The sequence below is a fragment of the Mobula birostris genome, chromosome 15, assembly GCF_030028105.1.
Source record: "Mobula birostris isolate sMobBir1 chromosome 15, sMobBir1.hap1, whole genome shotgun sequence".
NCBI classification, from domain to species: domain Eukaryota; kingdom Metazoa; phylum Chordata; class Chondrichthyes; order Myliobatiformes; family Myliobatidae; genus Mobula; species Mobula birostris.
This window is the reverse complement of record NC_092384.1, coordinates 80,760,135-80,783,187: the sequence shown is the minus strand read 5'-3', so window position 1 is coordinate 80,783,187 and position 23,053 is coordinate 80,760,135. Positions and strand designations below refer to the sequence as shown.

The 23,053-nt window shown below is 49.1% G+C and overlaps 1 protein-coding gene across 1 annotated transcript in view; it reads right to left on the bottom strand.

The window, feature by feature from the left end:
* gpib (glucose-6-phosphate isomerase b) overlaps positions 1 to 15,208 on the bottom strand; it is a 48,102-nt gene extending 32,894 nt beyond the window's left edge. Inside the window, exons 1-4 of the mRNA XM_072279998.1 lie at positions 14,979 to 15,208; positions 5,647 to 5,737; positions 4,716 to 4,784; positions 2,981 to 3,100 (exon numbers count right to left, since the gene is read on the bottom strand). Of these exons, the coding sequence (XP_072136099.1) occupies positions 2,981 to 3,100; positions 4,716 to 4,784; positions 5,647 to 5,737; positions 14,979 to 15,103 (405 nt within the window). The 5' untranslated portion in view covers positions 15,104 to 15,208. The remainder of the gene's footprint in view (positions 1 to 2,980; positions 3,101 to 4,715; positions 4,785 to 5,646; positions 5,738 to 14,978) is intronic.
* Between the last annotated feature and the right edge of the window lie 7,845 nt (positions 15,209 to 23,053).

Here is a 23,053-nt window from a genome sequence, read left to right as displayed (position 1 = left end):
ACCCACACGGTTCACACAGACCCCATCGTGCACCAGACACACCCACACGGTTCACACAGACCCCATCGTGCACCAAACACACCCACACGGTTCACACAGACCCCATCGTGCACCAAACACATCCACACGGTTCACACAGACCCCCATCGTGCACCAAACACACCCACACGGTTCACACAGACCCCCATCGTGCACCGGACACACCCACACGGTTCACACAGACCCCATCGTGCACCAAACACACCCACACGGTTCACACAGACCCCATCGTGCACCAAACACACCCACACGGTTCACACAGACCCCCATCGTGCACCAAACACACCCACACGGTTCACACAGACCCCCATCGTGCACCAAACACACCCACACGGTTCACACAGACCCCATCGTGCACCAGACACACCCACACGGTTCACACAGACCCCCATCGTGCACCAGACACACCCACACGGTTCACACAGACCCCCATCGTGCACCAGGCACACCCACACGGTTCACACAGACCCCCATCGTGCACCAAACACACCCACACGGTTCACACAGACCCCATCGTGCACCAGACACACCCACACGGTTCACACAGACCCCATCGTGCACCAGACACACCCACACGGTTCACACAGACCCCCATCGTGCACCAGACACACCCACACGGTTCACACAGACCCCATCGTGCACCAGATACACCCACACGGTTCACACAGACCCCATCGTGCACCAGACACACCCACACGGTTCACACAGACCCCCATCGTGCACCAAACACACCCACACGGTTCACACAGACCCCATCGTGCACCAGACACACCCACACGGTTCACACAGACCCCCATCGTGCACCAGGCACACCCACACGGTTCACACAGACCCCATCGTGCACCAAACACACCCACACGGTTCACACAGACCCCATCGTGCACCAGGCACACCCACACGGTTCACACAGACCCCATCGTGCACCAAACACACCCACACGGTTCACACAGACCCCCATCGTGCACCAGACACACCCACACGGTTCACACAGACCCCCATCGTGCACCAAACACACCCACACGGTTCACACAGACCCCATCGTGCACCAAACACACCCACACGGTTCACACAGACCCCCATCGTGCACCAAGCACACCCACACGGTTCACACAGACCCCATCGTGCACCAGTCACACCCACACGGTTCACACAGACCACCATCGTGCACCAGACACACCCACAGCCCGTGGCTCATTCCACCAGGGTTTCCAATCAGTGAAACTTGTCGTCAACATGATACATTTTCAAGGGGACTGGGCGAGGTGAAGAGGTGATGGATTTAAGGAAGTACTGAGTAAGTAGGGCAGACGATAGCCTAGCGGTCAGCAGAATTTATTTATTTAGAGATACAGTGTTGGACAGTGCTGCCCAGCAACCCGGACGTTTAACCCCAACCTAATCATGAGACTATTTACAAAGACTAATTAACTCACTAACCTTTTGTGTGTCTGGACTGTGGGAGGACCCACACATTCCCCAGGGAGGACAACAGAACTGAACTCTGAAGCCCCAAGTTGTGGTAGCGTCGCACTAATCGCCACACTACCGTAATGCTATTGCAACTCCAGCGACGGGCACAGTCTGTAAGGCGTTAGTATGTTCTCCCCACGACTGCGTGGGTTTCCTCTGGGTGCTCCGGTTTCCTCCCACAGTCCGGAAGACATACAGTTGAGTTGTGCACATTGGGAAGTGTGGGCTCATTAGGATGGAAAGATGTGTTACTGAGTTGTATTGTTAAACAAGGATGATCCAATAAATTAACACGATGAATTCCCACAGGAACTGGGAGAGATGAAGGTGACGGTTTTACTCAGGAAACAGGCTTGTGGCCATTACAGTGCCAGTGACCTGGTGCCTCCAAAAGGACCACAACCTTGTCATAGGGTTTGGAGGCTTGCGTGCCAAAATGACCCGGAGATCTATGTTGGCTCTTCTCCGTGGATTGTCACCTTGTCGTGGTGGAGACGCTTGTGTGGCCCTGTGATCCCGAGAGCAATGCCGTCTGGAGCTATGCTCCTGGTAGGGTCACCCATGGCGGTAAGGTCGAGGGTGAGGTCCCTGACAAAGAACAATCCAACCAAGACCTCAACGGTGGAACAGGCAGACGAAGTTACTTCGAACTCAACGGCTGTGAAGGCGGATGAGGGCTGCAACAAATCCATCAGCTCCAATCGTCATGGCTTCCGTGCCATTGGAATCAGTTGGTTGATTTGTGAAGTATCGTGTGCTTCTTGGAGTGCAACGTCAAGTACACGTTAAACAAATACATGCACAGGCTTCTTCACTCTGTGGGCCACTTCTTCAGAACGAAGACCATCATTCTCGACCTCGAGGGATAGCCACGACGACAACTATGACCACGCTGGCTGGAGTCAGGGCTTTATTCTTTGGCTGTTGAAAGGGGGACCCAGGTCAAACAGGTCAAAGGGTAGAAGCCAGGCTAAGAGTGGTCCACTGGTCCTCCAGGTTCCGGGTTCAGCTCAGGGTTAACAACCCTGGCTGGTAAAACAAAACTGTTATAGAAACAGCAAGTGGTGTAATGGGCAGCAGAGAGACCTGGACCAAATTCTCACTGTTGTCTGTAAGGAATTTGTACATTCTTCCTCTGACTGAGTGGGTTTCCTCCAGATGCTCTGGTTTCCTCCCACACTCCAATGAGACACGGGTTAGTAGGTTAATTTATCACATGGCTGTAATTGGGCTTGATGAGCCTGTTACTGTGCTGTATCTCTAAATAAATTAACTAACATGATCATGATGCATTCTCACGGGGGCTGGGAGAAGTGAAGGGGCAATGGGTTTCAGGAAACACACGAAGGGTTGGTGGAGGGAGCGTCCTGGGAGCAGTCCTCCAACACTGGACACGTTCCTGCAGACACAGTGTCCTACGTTCTGGTGGTCACGTTTCACTAGGTTCCCACACCCTCCGTTTCCCCAGTACCTGGCAGAATGCCTTCATCTTCTCCAGCACAGCCTTCACCTCTGGCATCACGTCCTTGCCGTCGACCTGGATCGGAATATCCGGCTGATTCCTCAGAGCGACATGGAGGACAGCCCGGTTCTGGGGTGGGAGGGAAGGAAGCAATGGGAGTCATGTTACAGGAGGGAGAGCGGAGAAAGCAGGAATGCCTGGAGATCCCTGCATGTTGATAGGGTAGTTAAGAAGGTGTATGGCGTGTTGACTTTCATTGGTCAAGTTCAAGAGTTATTTGGTAATGTTGCAGCTCGACAGAATCCTAGTTAGACCACACTTGGAATATTGTGGTCACCTCATCATAGGAAGGATGAGGAAGATTTAGAGAGGGTGCAGAGGAGATTCACCAGCACGCTGCCTGGATTAGAGAACGTGCCTTACGAGGAGAGCTTAAGTGAGCTGGGGGTTTTCTCTTTGGAGTGAAGGAGGATGAGAGGGTACTTGATAGAGGTGTGCCAGTTAAAAGGCACAGAATGAGTAGACAGAGGAGACTTTTTTCCTCAGAACAGAAATAGTTAATAGAAGACAACATCATTTTTTAGGTAATCGGGTAATGCATTGGGGAGGGGGGTGTCTGAGGCAAGTTGTTTTTTGAAATAACACAGAGTGATGGATCCACAGAACACATAGCCGGGGTGGTGATAGAGGCAGACACATTAGGGACATTTAAGAAACTCCTAGACGGGCAAATGTATGATAGAGAAATGGAGGGCTATGGTGGAGGGATGGGTTGGATTGAGTTGAGGAGGTCAGCACAACATTGTGGGCTGAAGGGCCTGTGTTGTACTGTCGTGTCAGCCCAAGGCTTAGGGCCACAAGATGGCATCAACAAGTTCAGGTGCCACGGAACATGCCCCGCAGAAAGAACAGCCACCTCAGTCTTCCAGCACATCCAGTCACCGTCTGACAGGACAGGGCCACAATGTAAAGCAATTCACAATCTTGCAGGGACTGTCCTCGGCCCTGTGGGTTGCACGGCAACACGCTTACAGGGTGATGATTGGGGTGCTAATTCCAACATCAGAAGTACAAGGGGATGTGGAGGCCTCTGCAAGACTCCCTAAAGGTTTATTTGCAGGTTGAATCGGTGGTGAGGAAGGAAAATGCAATGTTAGCATTCACTTTGAGAGGACTAGTATAGGTAAACTAGGAAATATTACTAAGACTTTAGAAGGCATTGGTCAGACCACATTTGGAGCATTATAAGCAGTTTTGGGCCCTTTATTGAAGGGAGGATGGCATTGGAGAGGGTCCAGAGGTGATTTTTGAGAATATTTCTGGTAACGGAAGGGTTAATGTATGAGAGCATTTGATGGCTCTGGGCCTGTACTCTCTGGAGTTTAGAAGAATGAGACCTACTGAATATTTTAAGGTCTGGATAGAGTGAATGTGGAGAGGATGTTTCCTATAGTGGGAGAGTCTAGGTAGAGGGCACTGCCTCAGAAAAAGGACATTCATTAGAACGGAGATGAGGAGGTGAATACGTTTGTGAATAGTAAGGGTGTCAAAGGTTGAACGGTTGATATCACTGTAGACTGAAGAGCCTACACTGTTGTGAAGAGCAAGACTCCTGGCAGCAGTGCAGTGATTGGGATGGGATTCCCCCACTCCTCTGCAGGACACGTGCACACTCTCCTTTCCCCTTTACACACACCTCCCGTCTTGGGACACATCCACATTTCTCCCCCCCCCCCCCCCTTACCTCCGTGAAGTTGATCTTCTCTCCAGAGAACATGCGTTTCCTTGCCTCCTCCACACCCCGGGACTTTGCCTGGGAGGGGGAAATGTACAAGAGGAGTTAAAATCCTTGACAGTTCTGGTCACCAACCTACAGGAAAAATATCAATATTGAAAGAGTGCAGAGAAAATGTACAAGGATATTGCCAGGACTTGAGAACTTAGGTTACAGGGAAAGATTGAATTGGTGAGGACTTTATCCCCTGCAGTGTAGGAGAACGAGGGGAGATTTGATAGAGGTATACAAAATTATGAGGGTATAGATAAGGTAAAGGCAAGCAGGTTCCCCCCCCACTGAGTTTGGGTGAAACTAGAACTAGGGGTCATGGGTTAAGGGTGAAAGGTGAAATGTTTAAGGGGAACATGTGGGGGAACTTCTTCACTCAGAGGGGGTGAGAATTTGGTGGGTGTGGGTTTGATTTCAACGTTTAAGAGAAACTTGGAAAGGTACCTGGATGGGAAGGGTATGGAGGGCTCTGGTCTGGATGCAGGGCAATGGGACTAGGCAGAGTAACAGTTCAGCACAGTCTGGATGGGCCAAAGGGCCTGTTTCTGTGACTAGGACAGGACCACTGGCCCTGAGAGATCGTGTGCAGGGCAGGTCAGTGGGCACGATTTCCTTGGCTGCGTCCCTGGTCATTAAAAACACGGCTAAATCAACTGGCAGAGCTTGAGGAACTGATCGTGGTTGGAAAGATGCTGGAGTCATTGTTCAGCATGTGGTTTCAGGGCTGCTTACAGGCACACGATGAAATAGGCCGTAGTCAGCGTGGTTTCCACAAGGGAAAATCTTGCCTGACAAATCTGTTAGAATTCTTTGAAGAAATAACAAGCAGGATAGACAAAGGAGATGTGTCGGGGTGATGCAGTACAGAGGTCAGGGTGCATCCACTCACCAGGTTGACCAGCAGCTTCATCACCTCCTCTGTGACGAGGTTCTTGGAATAATCGAGCAGCAGATCACCATCGACAGTGTTGAGTGTCAGACTGTGAGCAGAAGAGGGACACAGTTAGAGCACAGACTCTCGGCAGGAGAGGGGCGCTGGGCCCCAGGCCCCAGGCAGGGGAGAGGCCCAGTTAGAGCACAGACTGGTGTGGAAGCGCCTGCCTTCTGATCCAGTCATAACCCAAAGGAGCAGAATTCAGTGAACAGCTTGTCTTGCTTAATGCTGACACAGAACAACTCATTATAACAGTGCATTGAGGTAGTACAAGGTAAAATGAGAAGATTGGTTAACTGGCAGATGTGAAAATTCTGCTCCCATGCCCTCTGGTCTACTAACAGAGCAGAGAGAAGTGTTACAGTTTAGAGATAATCCAATGTGGCACAACAGTAAGCGACACGGTCGTAAAAAGGCAGATCGTGCAGTCCACCTGATTGCCCATAAGACTAAGAGAAAGGAGTAACATTAGACCAATCAGTTGGCACCACCATGGCTGATTAAATATCCAGCTCAGCCCCATTCCCCTGTCTTCTCTATGTAACTTCTGACACCATGTCTATTAAGAAGCAAGCAATCTCTGCTTTAAATCTGCCCAATGACTTGGGCTCCATGGCATCTGTGGTAATGAATTTCACAGATTCGCCACCCTCTGGCTAAATAAATTCCTCCTCCTTCCTGTTCTAAAGACACTTGCGTGTTTTTTGAGCTATGTTGACAATTCTGCAGTTTCTTGTGCCCACAGGCAGAGCAGTAGCCACACCAAACGTGACATGCTCAGACAGAAAGCTTTCTATAAACACGAGAGATTCTGCAGATGCTGGAAATCCAAAGCAACACACACAAAATGCTGCAGGGACTCAGCAGGTCAGGCAGCGTCCGTGGAGAGGAATAACGAGCTGACATTTCAGGCCGAGACCCTTTATCTGGATTCCATGGTGTTTTGGTAAAAAAAAAATGGGTAAGAGTTGACAGGACACAGACAGGAGTTGAGGCAGGAGGAGGGGGTTGAAGAGTGAATCACATGAACCGTCTGTGACTCGACCGTCTCATCACAAACAACTATGAATGGTGATGCTGCTGTGAACCAGCAATGTTCTGTAGAACACAACCCCATGGACAGCTCTGAGCCCTGTCCGCCAGGTCACCGCGTGGACCCACAAAATGCCCCTGCTCCCAGCTGCAGCCCCCAGGAACAGATGGCTTTGTTGCCAAGTCTGCAGATGATACAAAGATTGGTGGAGGGGCAGGTAGTGTTGAGGAAACAGGTAGGCTGCAGAAAGACTTAGACAGATTAGGAGAATGGGCAAGAAAGTGGCAAATGAAATACATTGTTGGAAAATGCATGGTCATGCACTTTGGTAGTAGAAATAAATGTGCAGACTAGTTTCTAAATGGGGAGAAAATCCAAAAATGTGAGACGAAAAGATAATTGGGAGTCCTTGTGCAGAACATCCTAAAGGTTAACTTGCTGGTTGAGTCAGTGGTGAGGAAGGCAAATGCAATGTTAGCATTCATTTCAAGAGGTCTGGAATACAAGAGCAGGGATGTGATGCTGAGGCTTTATAAGGCACTGGTGAGGCCTCACCTTGAGTATTGCGAACAGTTTTGGGCTCTTCATCTTAGAAGAGATGTGCTGGCATTGAAGAGGGTCCAGAGAATGATTTCAGGAATGAAAGGGTTATCATACGAGGAATGTTTGATGGCTTTGGGTCTGTACTCACTGAAGTTCAGAAGGACAAGGGGGATCTCATTGAAACCTTTCGAGTGTTGGCCTAGACAGCAGTAGATGTGGAAAGGATGTTTCCCATGGCGGGTGAGTCTAGGACAAGAGGGCACAGCCTCAGGATGGAGGGGTGTGCATTTAAAACAGAGATGCGGAGAAATTTCTTTAGCCAAAGGGTGGTGAATTTGTGGAATTTATTACCACAGGCAGCTGTGGAGGCCAGGTCACTGGGTGTATTTAAGGCAGTGATTGATAGGTTCTTGATTGGCCATGGCATCAAAGGTTATGGTGAGAATGCTGGGGAGTGGGGCTGAGGAGGGGAGAAAATGAATGAACCATGATTGAATGGAGTAGCACACTCGAAGGGCCAAATGGCCTAATTCTGCTCCTATGTCCGATGGTTTTGTGGAACTATCTGATTCTGTACCTGACAGACGGAAGGAACAGGCCGTCAGGACAGTGGTGCCAGAACCAACACGTACACAACCACCGTCCAGCTTTGGACAGACACACCATGAAAGAGAATGTGGGACTGCAGCTTACACTGACCTAGAGCTGCTCGTCCACCCTCAGAAACAGCCCCACTCCTGCGACTAGCACAGAGAATATTCCAACACAACTCAGCACTACCCACCCTGAACACTGCCCTTCTGAAAAGCACTAAAACAAAAAAACTTCACTCCATCTTTAAAAGTTTCTTCCCCTCAGGCAGTTAATCTGATCAACTATTCTAGTTAGCCCCTGCCTCCCCAACTATGACTGCAGCTATTTCGCTGCAAGCCACTATTTACAGTGTAAATACATGTTGATATTTAACACATTTTATACCACATCCATTCTCTAACCTTTATATATTTTTAAAAAGTTCTTTGTAATTATTAAATGTTGTTTGCTGCTGCACGTCACAGACTGGCGACACCACCACAGTGAATTCCAAATCCATGCAGATGAACCCGGTGAATAAAGTTGATGCTTACGCTACCTGAGGGGCTGACGAAGTTGTGGTGTTACAGCCAGACAGCAACAGGCCCTTCAGCCCAACTCATTCCTGCTGACCCAAGAGTCCCACCTGCCTGTTTGGCCCACATCCCTCCAGACCCTTTCTATTCATGTACTTGCCCAAGTATCATCAGCATTCCTACCTCAACCACTTCCTCTGGCATTCATTCAGCAATACATTCAGCTGGTTCACTAGGGGAATACAAAATACCTCTGTGCTCCATCCAAAAATACAAGGATTAGCAGGTTAGTTGGTCACATGGGCCCCGCAGCAATGAATTCCCCAGATTCACCACCCTCAGGCAAAGGAAATTCCTCTGCTCTGTGTTCTAAAGGGATGTCCCTCTACTTTGAGGCTGTGCCCTCTGGAAGCACAGGCTCGTTGGCCGGAAGGCCCTGTTACCATGACATCCCTCGAACTAAGATTCATAATAAAACCTGGTACAAAACTCAGGAGCAGGGAGGGTATCAGTTCTTCCTGAGACTCTCCCAGTAAGGGCAGGAACTCAAACACACCACGGCCAGTTCCCCTTCGTCACACCCGATACTGATGATGAAAGGCGTTGGTGCTGGAAGCATGGGCGACACTTGCGTTGCACAGCACGCCTTCGCTCCAGGCTGGCTGCTGACACATCCACACATTCCATTGTGCGCTTCAACGTGTACGCCACAAATAAAGATTTAAGGCTGCTTAATGTCATTTCCAGCACACAAGTGTAAAGGAGAACAATAGTTACTCAGGATCTGATGCAGCACAAAAAAAGCAGTAAGATAAAGAACAATAATAATACTAAAAAAATCAATAATTATAAATACATGAATCATAGTCATACTTTATTGATCCCGGGGGAAATTGGTTTTTATTACAGTTGCACCATAAATAATTAAATAGTAATAAAACCATAAATAGTTAAATAGTAATATGTACATTATGCCAGGAAATAAGTCCAGGACCAGCCTATCGGCTCAGGGTGTCTGACCCTCTAAGGGAGGAGTTGTAAAGTTTGATGGCCACAGGCAGGAATGACTTCCTATGACGCTCTGTGCTGCATCTTGGTGGAATGAGTCTCTGGCTGAATGTACTCCTGTGCCCAACCAGTACATTATGTAGTGGATGGGAGACATTGACCAAGATGGCATGCAACTTAGACAGCATCCTCTTTTCAGACACCACCGTCAGAGAGTCCAGTTCCATACCCACAACATCATTGGCCTTACGAATGAGTTTGTTGATTCTGTTCGTGTCTGCTACCCTCAGCCTGCTGCCCCAGCACACAACAGCAAACATGATAGCATATCACATAGATTGATTGTATGGTCATAAAGTGACGCTAGACACAGGAGTGTCTGTACATAAGGCAACTGACAGGAAATGATAACTAACCCTTCATCAGGGTGGGGGGACAGACGGTGCGTGGGGTGGTAGAAGAGATGGTGGGGTTAGTTTCCCTGATGAAATTTCTGCAGATTCTGAGGATTCGTCTGCGCAGTGGAAGATAATGTTGCAACAAGGTTTCTGTAGCAGTTATCTGAGATATCTGGAGTCAAGGTGAGCTGGCAGAACCTTGTCCAGCCTTACCTTTGGCAAAGGATATCTGATGTGCTGGGCAGAATGTGTTTCAGTCTGGGCTGGAAATTTCGAGAAAAGTACCTCCCCGCCTCCCCCGCTTGATTTGTGGAGAGTGGTGGGTACTCAGACTCATTCTGGGAACAAAAGGGTTAACATATGAGGAGTGCCTGATGGCTCTGGGCCTGTTCTCACCGGAGTTTAGAAGAACGACGGGGATCTCACTGAAACCTATCGAACATCGAAAGGCTTTGACAGAGTGGCTGTGGAGAGGGTGTTTCCCATGGTGAGAGAGTCTTGGACCCGAGGGCACAGCCTCAGAATGGAGGGACATCCATTTGGAACAGAGGTGAGGAGGAATTTCTTTAGCCAGGGGTGGTGAATCTGTGGAATTCATTGCTACAGACGGCTGTGGAGGGCAAGTCATCGACGGGCTCTTGATTAGTCAGTGTCAGAGGTTATGGGGAGAATGCTGGAGAGTGCGTCTGCGGGATCAGCCACAATGGAACGGAGGAGCAGACTTGATCGTCCAGACGGGCTAATTCTGCTCCTGTGCACACTGGTCTGATATGATACCAGTCAGCAGAGTTGATGACTAAATGCTACTGAGTACATTCAAACTTGGCTCGAGTTTCCGACACTATTTAATTCATGAAGGCACTGTAAAGGTGATATCCTCTCTCAAGGGTCTGTATTTGATTTTACTTGGAGATACAGTGCAGTCCCACAAGCCACACCACCCAGCAACCCACTGATTTAACCCTTTACAACGACAAACTAACCTATTAAACAGTACGGTGAAACCGGGGCACCCGCAGGAAACCGATGCACACACAGGAAGGATGTACAAACTTTCTTCCAGAGGGTGGCAGGATTGAACTCTGGGCTGTAATGGTGTCGCACTAACTGCTGCATTACTGTGCTGCCAATTCCTCATTCAGGAGCCACCGAGAAAACCTGTGGCTCCTGACTTCATTCACTTGTGAGACCTGCGTCTGTCACAGGTGAGGCCATCGTGTACTGCCCAAGAAGGTAGGCACGAACCATGACAGTCCCCTGATGATGGTGCCTTTGGGGAGGGGCTTCCAGGATTTAGATCTGCTGACCGTGATGAAGCAGGGATAACACCGCAGCGATGGAAGAAAGATTAGCATTCATCCTGGCTGAAAGGCTGTTTGTCCCACTCCCATCAGGGAGCAGGCTACATAGCATCCAAGCCAGGGCCACCAGACAGACAGACACACACACAGACACAGAGGTAGTGTTCATTATCCATTCAGAAATCTGATGGCCATGGGGAAGAAAAAGTCAAAGTCTGTCCCAAGCCTTGTGGCCCATCAGCCAGTGCTTATGCCGGTTTCTGTGGCGTGAAGCGACTGAGAGTACGAGACTCCCCCCTCCCGGATGGGACGCCAGTCCATCGCAAGGTTAACCCCCAGCATTTTGCCAGTACCTATTTTCAGCTGGGTGGACTGGAGCAGTGTGGGGTTAAGTGCCTTGCTCAAAGACACAACACACTGCCTTGGCTGAGACTCGAACCCACGACCTTCAGATCATGAGCCCAACGCCCTAACCACTTGGCCACGTGCCACACACCAAGGGGAAGAAACCGTTCCTGAAACATCGAGTGTGTGCCTTCACGCTCCTGTACCTCCTTCTCAGTGGTAGCAATGAGAAAAGAACATATGGGGGTCCTTTATTAAGTGATCGCCTTTTGAAGCTCTCCTCAGTGCTGGGGAGGCTAGAGCTGGCTGAGTTTACTGCCTTATTAACTGCTTGCCTTTTGGAGGTGTCCTGGATGCTGGGGAACAGGGACTGAAGCTCGTGATGGAGCTGGCTGAGTTGACAACTTTCTGCAGTTTTTCCCAAACCTGTGCGGTGGCCCCTGCATGCCAGAGAGTGACAGTGATGCAGCCAGTCAGAATGCTCTCATGGTTGTCAGTATTTTAGAAATGTAGTGTGCTGTAAACCCTCCACAATGAACAGTGTGCATTGAAGCCCTCTGTCATTGTTAATCTGAGTGGAAGACCCTGGGCTTGACCCAACTATCGGACGACACTCACGGCTGCAGTTAGACTCCCAGGAGGTGCCAGGGGTAAGACCATAAGGCACAGGTAGCAGAATTAGGCCATTCAACCCATCAAATTTGCTCCACCATTCCACCATGGCTGATTTATTATCCATCTCAACCCCATTCTCCTGCCTTCTTCCCCCAGCCTTTCATGCCCTGACTAAACAAGAACCTCTGCTTTAAATATATCCAATGATTTGGCCTCCACAGGTGTATTTGGCAATTAATTCCACAGATTCACCACTCTCTGGCTAAAGAAATTCCTCCTCACCTCTGCTCTAAATGGGTGTCCCTGTATTCTGAGGCTATGCCCTCTTGTCCTAGACTTCTCTTAAGGAAGCCATTCTGACTTTAGTCTATTTTATCGTGTGCCTCCAAGTACCTCAAAACCTCATCCATGGTAATGGACTCCAACATCTTACCAACCACTGAAGTTAAGACTAACTAGCCTATAATTTCCTTTCTTCTGCCTCCCTCCCCGTGATGGAGAAACGGGTTGTTGAAAACAGGTCCTTCAGCCCACTGATTCTGTACTGACCCACTTACATTAAACCCACTTCATTCTCAACTGCCCCAGATTCTACCCCTCACCTACGCACTGCAGACGGTTTGAGGCCCTCCACTGGTCAGGGTCAACCGTGGATGTTGCATCCCAGCCCTCTGCAAGATACACAAGGCAGGGCAGCACGATGTGCAGAGTGAGCTGTTGCCCGTGTACCAGGCTCACCCTCTCCACGCACGATGGAACGGCAGAGACCGATACGGTTTGGCACCAGCGGCGTCACAAGAGTTGAAAGTCAGCATTGAACTCACCGTAGACAATGTGCAGCATATAATTAACCAACTGACCTACAGATCTTTGGGACGTGGGAGAACGTCTGAGCACCTGGGGAGGGGGGGGGAATGAGGAGCCCATGTGGACACAAGGAGAACCTGCAAACTCCACATAGACACCAGAGGTCAGAAGCAAGCACAGGTCCCCAGGGCTGTGAGGTCAAAGGTCAGTTGCAATCTCACTGAATGGCAGAGCAGATGTGGGGGACATTACAGCATGCAAAACAGATTCTCTCAACTCACTCCTGACCTGGACACGTGTCTATTTATATGCTGGTTTAATTACAGTGTCAGGTCACAAAGTGGGCTAATTAGATGCTGTGGATACTCTGTGGGAGCTGGGAATATGCCCTGCCACACATTAATTAGATCGACTGATTAAAGCTGCTTTACAGAGGTGCTGGGGGCCAAGTCTCCAACCCCTCCCTACAATCGCAATCGATGCGGTCAGGTCACAGACACAACCTGGCATTCCGTCCATCACGCTCGATCCCTGAAACAGTTCTCCGTCTGCCTTCAAACCTCACTCTCTCCCCCATTCCCAAACAAGGGCCCAGGAGGAGCAAGTTTGCTCCCAGGCCATTCTAACTAGTTGCATCAGTGTCTGGAATGGAGGGGCCAGTAAGCTCTAGAAATCACCAGGCACTGGAGTAACGACGAATGGATTTGTAGTTACTAGGCTTTCCCTCCATGTTTCCTGTCCTCGTATCACCTTCTGCCTCGCTTGTGCAGTAATGATTTAATTTTCAAGAAATATTTCTTAATATATAGTTTTTTTTTTGCAATGTTGGCTGGTGGGTTGGAGACGGAGTAAGGTGCTCCTTCTGCAACAAGCCCGCAGGTCACCACACTGGCTAAACCCCCACCCTGAATCAGGTGACGCCACGGGGGCAGAGTGCAGCTGGTGCTTATCGCAAGCCCTGGTTATGTGACCACTGACACCAGGCAGACAGTATTGACCCGTCTCATACAGACACTGTTCAGAAGGCCATGGCAAACCACTTTTGTAGGAAAATTTACCAAGGCATGATAAGACGGTGTTCACTCACATCACACAACACAGTGCTGCAATCCTTGTGGGTTACGTAAACCCTGCCTGCTCCATCACAGGAGCAGAATTAGGCCATTTGGCCCATCAGTCTGCTCCATGCTCATGGGCACAGCCTCCCCAGGATCTAGGATATCCTTAAAAGGCAATACCTCAAAAACAGTGTCCATCGTTAATGAGTCCTGTCACTCAGGACGTGCTCTCTTCTCATTGCTACCAACCAGGCGATACAGGAGCCTGAAGACCCACTCAACTCAGGAACAGCCTCTTCCCCTCCACCATCAGATCTCTGAATGGACAATGAATCCATGAACAGTTCCTCAGTACTTCTTGCACTTAATTGCTTAATTTTTAATATATATTTCTGACTGTAATATACTTATTATATATTGTAATGCACTGTTCCCGCAAAACAACTAATTTCACGACATATGCCAGTGATATTAAACTTGAAAAGAAACCTTATAAGCGACTCCCCTTTGGAAGTTCATTATAAGAGATTCACCTGCCGATTGGCCCCAGGGATTAGACTCAAGAAAAAAAACCTCGATTGCGGACTCTTCTGCGGGACTGCTCCCACGATCCACGCCCTATAGCAGGAAGGGTGTGCGGACCTCACTCCCGGGCTAGCGTATCATCTGGAGACACCACCCCCACACAGTCGGACGCTAGGGGTCCATCGACCCCAACCCCTACCGGCAGGATGGCCGGGACACAGCGCCAGTGACGAAGCAGAAAGCGAACGGCGTGCTAGGAAGCACGTACACATGGTCGGGCTGTGCGAGGGGCTTCCCCCTGCCTCTCCGGCCCAGCCTCCCAAAGCGATTCCCCGGCTTAACGAGCAGTGAGTAAATCACCCACTCCCTTCCCGTGGGGTGGAGTCGGTATGGACTCGGACACCTCGACCTTGAGAAGTGGCCAGAAGGGCCGCGACAGAGAACAGAACCCACACCCCGGGACAGTGTAACGCCGCCTGCCCCCGTGGAGGGTAAAGTGTCCGCCTGCCCGCCCAGCCAGTCTGCAGCCCCGGCTTCCCGCTCACCTGAAGTGGCAGAATCGGTCGGGCTCAGCTTCGAACAGCTTCCGCAGGTTGAGGGAGGAGCTGTGCTGCTTGTGCCAGTCGGCCAGGGCCTTGTAGCAGGCGTCGGCGGCGAGAGGGGGAGCCATGGGGACGGGCTGGGCTGATCGGGGCCGGAGCTGGTGGGCGGGCGGGAGGACCTGACGCTGCACTCGGGGGTCCGGACACCAACGAACGGCGACACTCCGCAAGCTGCTACAGTGTATCAGACTGCTGCCGCGCTCCCAGCCAATCAGCGGCGGCCTAGTGCTCTTAGCCAATGGCGGGGCAGTGCGGCTTCTGACGTCACTGAGCTCCTGCCGAAGTTGCAGGTCGGGTCGGGGAATGTGGTGATGGCGGCCGAGCCGGCTTCTCCTGTCCCGGAAGGGAGGGGTGGGGTCTTCCCCTTCCATCTTGTCCCAGGGAGGTAGTCCTCCCTACTCCATTTATCTTCATCTCCTGCCTTCTCCCCGTCACCTTTGATGCCCTGCCTAATCGAGAATCTTGCAACCTCCACTTTAAATATACCCAATGACTGGTTTCCCACAGCCATCTGTACCAGTGAATTCCTCAGATTTTCTACCCTCTGGTTAAAGAAATTCCTGTCTACTATCGGAAACATCCTCTTTATGACCTCCAACTAGACAGGTAGCCCATATTCCATAAAGCCTGCCCACGTCTTTGTCCTGGGGAGGGAGCCTATCACTACCCCCCCCCATGTACTGGATAGCAGGGTTACGTGCATTAGCAGTGCTCACCACTCACTCCCAGCAGACTGCAAGGCTCCGTAACCTTTGCTAAGGAGGTCATACAAGGAAACGCAATCTGATACTACGGAGGATCCTCATCGCCAGTCCAAATACCAAAGGGATTGCATTTGTTGGCACCTTCGCGTCCCAGAGGGTCTTAATGCAGACAAAATACTGATACCTCTTCAGGGGGAAAAAACGATGTTACTATTTTAATTAGAGATACAGCGCGGAGGAGGCCCTTCCAGCCCAGTAATCCGTACCTCCCAGTAATCCCCGATTTAACCCTAATCGTGGGACAATTGACGTACTAACCAGTGTGTCTTTGGACTGTGGGAGGAAACCAGGGTATACCTTGTCAACTATGCCAGTAAGGGGCAGCACAGTGGGTTAGCATCAGCGACCCTAGTTCAATTCCTGCTGCTGTCTGCAAGGAGCAAGTATGTTCTCCCCATGGGTTTCCTCCCACAGCCCACAGATACATGGCGAACACAGCAGGCCAGCCAGCATCTCAGCTTAGAGATGTTGCCTGGCCTGCTGTGTTCACCAGCAACTTTGATGTGTGTTGCTTGAATTTCCAGCACCTGCAGATTTCCTCGTGTTTGCACCACAGATACATGGGTTAGGAGGGTCGCTGGTCACACTGGTGTGATTGAGCGTCACTGTGCTGTCTCGCTGAATAGAGCATGTCAAGGTATACGAGACTCGTCAAGGTCGAAGCATGCCATGTTGGCACGGGAAGCACGGCAACATTTACTGCAGATCGTTGTGTTGGTTGTTGATGCAAACAACACATTTCACATGTTTCAATGTACATGTGACACATAGAGTTTCTATCTTTAAGGGACTACAGATGCAGCCTGTAGTTCAGATATCAAGCCAGCAGCTGAAATGTGCACTGTATATCCCCCCCCCCCAACCGATGATGCCTGACCTCTAGAGTTCCTCTCGTGTAGAGGTTTCCAACCTGGGATCCAGGAATGCCTTGCTTAATGGTGGAGTCCAGCAGCTTACTTGTTGCTCCACTCTTTTCCGTCTCCTATCAAATGCCTCCCCCCTCCCCCGCCAGGCTACCCTCACTCACAAAGTGATGGAAGATGATGTTACACCGGAGTTTATAAATTACCTGCACTCTGAACTACTCTGAAATGATTCTATGACTATTTAAATTAGATTGGCTTCATTTGTCACCTGAACATCGAAACTCGCAGTGAAATGTTGTTTGTGCCAACGGTCAGCACGCTGCAAGGACGTGCTGGGGGCAGCCCAAAGGTGCCACCGTGCTTCCGGCACCAACGTAGTGTGCCCACAAACTTACTAACCCGAATCTGTCTGTCTTTAGAACGTGGGAGGAAACGCAAGTGGTGATGGGCAGGATGTACAAACTCCCGACAAACAGCAGCAACAACTGAACACTAACCACTACGCTAGCTTGCCACCCAGTAGATTTCCAGCAGCATTTTCTTCATTTACGACTCGTGTTCTCGGTATTTTTTATTTGTGCAGTTTGCACATTAGTTATTTATCAGTCTTTGTTTTTGTACGTTATATTGTCTTTCTTTATTTAAGTACCTGCAAGAAAGTGAATCTCATGGTAACACACATGTTCTTTGATAATAAATTTGCTTTGAGATCCTCCAGATTGAGGGGGATTTCCTTGCAGCAAACATACAAACTTGCCGGAAGAGCTGAACTGGTTGAACAGCATCAGAGGAATTGTGCCTGAAGTCACTGTGGGAAGTGCAGGCTTGCCCACAGAAGGGACAGCAGTTGCCTGGCAAGATAAGAACAGGTAGATTGTCTGCAACTTTCAAATTTATTATCATAGGTATACGCACACATCATCCAGTGGTGCTAGAAAGTTTGTGAACCCTGTACAGTTTTCTCCTTTTCTGCATAAATATGACCTAAAATATGATCAGATTCTCATGCCTCCTAAAACTAGATAAAGAGAACCCAATCAAATAAATAATACAAAAATTACATTATTCTTGTTCACTTATGCATTTAGAAAAATGATCTAATATTACATGTTTTTTCGGAAAAAAGAATGTGAATCTCTGGGGACGCCTTCTACAAAAGCTATTTGGAGTCAAGTGTTTCAATCAATGAGATGAGATTGGAGCTGTGGGTTGTAGAGGTGCCCTGCCCTATAAAAAAGACACAGAGTCAGGTTACTGACAGGGCCTGCTTTTCTCAAGCAAGATCTGTTTATGTGCACCATGCCTCGATCAAAAAAAAAACTTTCAGAGGACCTGAAGCTGGAAAAGCATTTCTAAAGATCTGAGTGTTCATCAGTCCACAGGAAACTGAACTGGTCTAGCCATATAAACACTGTGGCTACCACAGCAGATCAAAGGCTAGGAATCCTGTGGCATGTAACTCTCCCCCTAACTCCCCAAAGCCTGTTCACCATCTACAAGGCTCAGGTCAGGAGTGTACTGGAATACTCACCACTCGCCTGGGTGAGTGCAGCTCCATCAACACTCGAGAAGCTCAACACCATCCAGTACCAGGCAGCCCGCTTGATTGGTACCCCTTCCACAAGCATCCAATCCCTCCACCATCAGTTGCAGCAGCGTGTGCCATCTACAAGATACATTGCAACAACACACCAGAGTTCCTCAGTCAGCACCTTCCAGACCCACGACCATTACCAACTAGAAGGACGAGAACAGCAGATACCTAGGTAACCACCACCTGCAAATCCCCCACCAAGTTGCTCACCATCCTGACTTGGAAACATATCGCCGTTCCTTCGTTGTTGCTGGGTCAAAATCATGGAATTCCCTCTCTAACAGCACTGCGGGTGTATCTACACCTCAGGGACTGCAGCGGTTCAAGAAGGCAGCTCATCACCACCTTCTCAAGGGCAACTAGGGATGGGCAATAAACGCTGACTTAGCTGGCGACACCCACATCCCGTAACTGAATAAATCAAAAAGTAAGAGAAATAGTCTACAAACAGAAGAAACTCAGTACTGTTGCTACTCTTCCCATGACAGGGAATCCTGGAAAGATCACGCCAAGAGCACAACGTGCAAGGAGGTGAAAAAGAACCCAAGGGTAACAGCAAGAAACCTGCAGAAATCTCTGTAACTTGCTAAAGTCTCTGTTCATGTGTCCACTATAAGAAAAACACTGAACAAAAATGGTGTGCATGGAAGGACACCTCAAAGGAAACCACTGCTGTCCAAAAAAAAAAGTTACTGCAGCTCTCAAGTTTGCAAAAGACTACCTGGATGTTCTACCATGCTTTTGGAACAATGTTCTGTGGACAGATGAGACAAAAGTTGAACATTTTTTTGGCTATGTTTGGAAGAAGAAGGGTACTCCACACCAACACCAAAACCTCATCCCAACTGTGAATCCTAGTGGAAGGAGCATCATGGTTCGGGGCTGCTTTGCTGCCCCATGGTCTGGACAGCTTGCAGTCTTTGAAGGAACAATGCATTGAAAATTGCTTCACGACATTTTACAGGAGAATGTCAGGGTAATAGTCCATCATCTGAAGCTTAATAGAAGTTGGATGATACAAGACGATCTGGCAGACAAGAATAAACCAACAACAGAATAGTTTAAAAAGAAGAAAATTCATATATGGAATGGCTGAGTCAAAGTCCTGGCCTTAGTCCTATAGAAATACTGTGGAAGGACCTGAAGCAAGCAGTTCATGCAACGAAGCCCACCAACATCCCTGAATTGAAGCACTTTTGTAACGAGGAATGGCCTGAAATTCCTCCAAGCTAAGGTGCAGGACTGATTAACAGCTAACAGAAACATTTGGGTGAAGTTATTGATGTACAAGGGGGTCACACCAGTACTGAAAGCAAAGGTTCACATACTTTTTCCAACAAATACATGTAATCTTGGATCATTTCTCTCAATAAATAAATGAACAATTATATTGTTTTTATTGTAATTTACAGTTTTTATTATTATGTATTGCAAAGTAGTGCTGTTGCAAAAGAACACATTTCACAACACATGCCAGTGATTCTGATTTTGAAGATTTAACAGTGTCAGCCAGAGTTGCAGAAATCCCACAGGTGACCAAGTCTGCTCCCGATTGAAGAGGGCTGGGTTGCCTGCGAGCCTCACTAGTTTCTGGCAGAAATGAACATTCCACACGTTCCTGTCCATGCCCTGCAAACATTTCAACACCCTGCAGACCTGGTACTCCCTGACCTCTCCAATCAGTCAGCCAGCTTGGACTGACCGTTTGACCATGAGGCAACTCACATCCGTCAGTCTGACAGCGTCAGGGGTTTGGTGTATGCTGTTCTACGAGCACATTCCTCAGCAGGGATGGGCAGCAGGCTCCTCTGTGCTCCAGATATTGGAACTGGTTCATAATTGTCACAAGAACTGAGGTACAATGAAAAACTGTTTGTGCATTCTGTTCACACAGACCAATTCATTAAGTTCAAGTTTATTGTGATTTGACTGTACGTAGACACAACCAAATGAAACAACATTCCCCCAGACCATGGTGAACCACAAAACATACAACACATAGAACGGAATGTTACCACAAATAAGTTAATAAAATATACTTCAATATACATGTAGTGCACAGCACAGGTAAACAGTAAACAGCTCACAGTCCTAGAGATGAGACCTCAGTGGTGGCAGGGTATTCGTTAGTCTCACAGCCTGGGGGAAGAAGCTGTTCCCCAGTCTGACGGTCCCAGTCCTGATGCTCCTGTACCTCCTTCCTGGCGGTGGTGGGTCAAAGAGATTGTGGGATGGGTGGCTTTGGGCCCTTTGCATACAAAGCTTCCGATAAATGTCACAAATAAAGGGAAGGAAGACCCCAGTGATCCTCTTGGTGGTTTTTACCATCGGGTAGGGTCTTACAGTCCGATGCCTTGCAGCTTCCGTACCAAACAAAGATGCAGCCAAACAGGATGCTCTGGATGGTGCTCCTGTAGAAAGTTGTTAGAATGGGTGCTTTGCAAGCCTCAATCTCCTCAGAAAGTGTCCATCCACCAAAAGTGGAACTTCCTGGTGGCCAAATGATTTAATTCCCATTCACATTTTCTTTACAACATGTTGGTCCATGGCCTCCTCTTGTGCCAATATGAGGGCACCCTCAGGGTGAAGGAGCAGCACCTTATATTCCATCTGGGTAGCCTCCAACCTGATGGCATGAACATTGATTTCACCTTCCAGTAAAAAAATCCCTCCCCTCTTCCTCTAATCCCCTCTCTGGCCTGTTACCTCTTCTCACCTGCCTATCACTTCCCTGGGTCCCCTCCTTCCCTTTCTCCCATGGTCCACTCTCCTCTCCTATCAGATTCCTTCCTCTCCAGCCCTTTGCCTTTCCCACCCACCTGGCTTCACCTGTCACCTTCAGCTGTCCTGCTTCCCCTCCCACCTTATTCTGGCTTCTGTCCCCCTCTTTTCCAGTCCCGATGAAGGGTCTCAGACTGAAACGTTGACTGTTTATTCATTTCCATTGATACCCCTGACCTGCTGAGTTCCTCCAGCATTTTGTGTGTGTTGCTCTGGATTTCCAGCATCGGCAGAATCTTCTGTGTTTATTAAGTGTAGAAGCTGCTATGCCTTCTTGACTAGTGAGGAGGTGATGTCAGATCATCCATTATGTGTACACCTAGGATCTTTGTGCCTTTCACTGTCTTACAACAGTGTATTGAGGGAGTGCGAGGGACAAGAGGAATGCAGAATTAATTGTTCCAGTTACAGAGAAAGTGCAGACAGGCAGACAATACAGTGCAAGGTCATAATCAGGTACATTGTGAGGGCAAGAGTCCATCTTATTGACCATAAGACATAGGAGAAGAACTAGGTCACCTGGCCCATCGAGTCTGCTCCGACATTTCATCATGGTCCATTATTCCCCTCAACTCCATTCTCCTGCCTTCTCCCCGTAACCTTTGATACCCTTACTAATCAAGGGCCTTTCACTCTCTGCTTTAAATATATCCAATGACTTGGGCTTCACAGCTGTCTGTGACAATGAATTCCACAGATTCACCACCCTCTGGCCAAAGAAATTCCTCCTCCTCTTTGTTCTGAAGGGACGTCCCTCTACCTTCAGGTTGTGCTCTCTGGTCCTGGACTCTCCTACTATAGGGAACATCCTCTCCACATCCACTCAATCTAGACCTTCCAGTATTTGATAGGTTTCACTGAGACCCCCCTCATTCTTTTAAACTCCAGCGAGTACAGGCCCAGAGCCTTCAAAGGCTCCTCACACATTAACCCTTTCATTCCTGGGATCATTCTCATAAACTCCCTCTGGACCCTCTCTAATGCTAGCACATTATTTCTTAGCGACACACACAAAATGACGTAGGACTCAGCATCTATGGAAAAGAGTAAATAGTCAACGTTCCGGGCCAAGATCCTTCATCAAGATTGGAAAAAAAAGATGAGATAGGGTTCCTCTTGTCCTCACCTACCACCCCACCAACCTCTGCGTCCAGCACATAATTCGCCATACTTTTGCCATCCCCAACAGGATCCCACCACCACGCACATCTTTCCCTCCACCCCACTTTCTGCAGAGATTGCTCCGTACCTGACTCCCTTGTACATCCGTCCCTCTCCCTGACCTACCTCCTGGCACTTATCATTGTAAGTGCTACACCTGCCCCACCCCATTGCTCAGGGACCTCAAAAGGTGCCAATAGTGCCTGAAGATGGTGGTTTATTTGTGCCCGCTGGCACTCCAGATGGGCTGCAGTCCATCATTATGCCTTTTTGAAGGCTGTGTCACACAAACTTCAGAGCAACCAGTTTGTGTGAGGCCATCCAGCTTGGATGCAAGAGGCCACGTATGGAGTCAAAAACCATCCACCTCCAGTCTGTGGGCATGATGGGGTGATGGCAACCAGCTGAGACATTGCAGGGGAGAGAAACCCCTCCTTCCCTGAACTTAATCTCAGCCAGCCAGGGGCCTGTGACTGCTGTCCAGTAAGCCTGGACCTCTGGGTCAGTAGCTTGGTCGGCTGGCATACTGGCAGAGTCAGCCCCAACGGGTATGTTGTCAATGGCTGGCCGTGAGAGATAATCCACCCTGCCAGTATTTTTCCCTATGTTGTCAATGGCTGGCTGGTAGAGACAATCAACCACGGCATTATTTTTCCCCATGATGTGTTGTGTACCAGTTGTGAACTCTGATTCATAGGCCATTTGGCGTTGCTGCTGTGTATACCAAAGTTCTGATATTTTGGCTATCGCATGCACGAGGGGTTTGGGTCAATGAACGCTGGAAAATGGCAACCCTCTAAAAGCAAACGAAAATGGTGGAGCCAGATAGAGACCAAGCAGCTCACGGTCAAA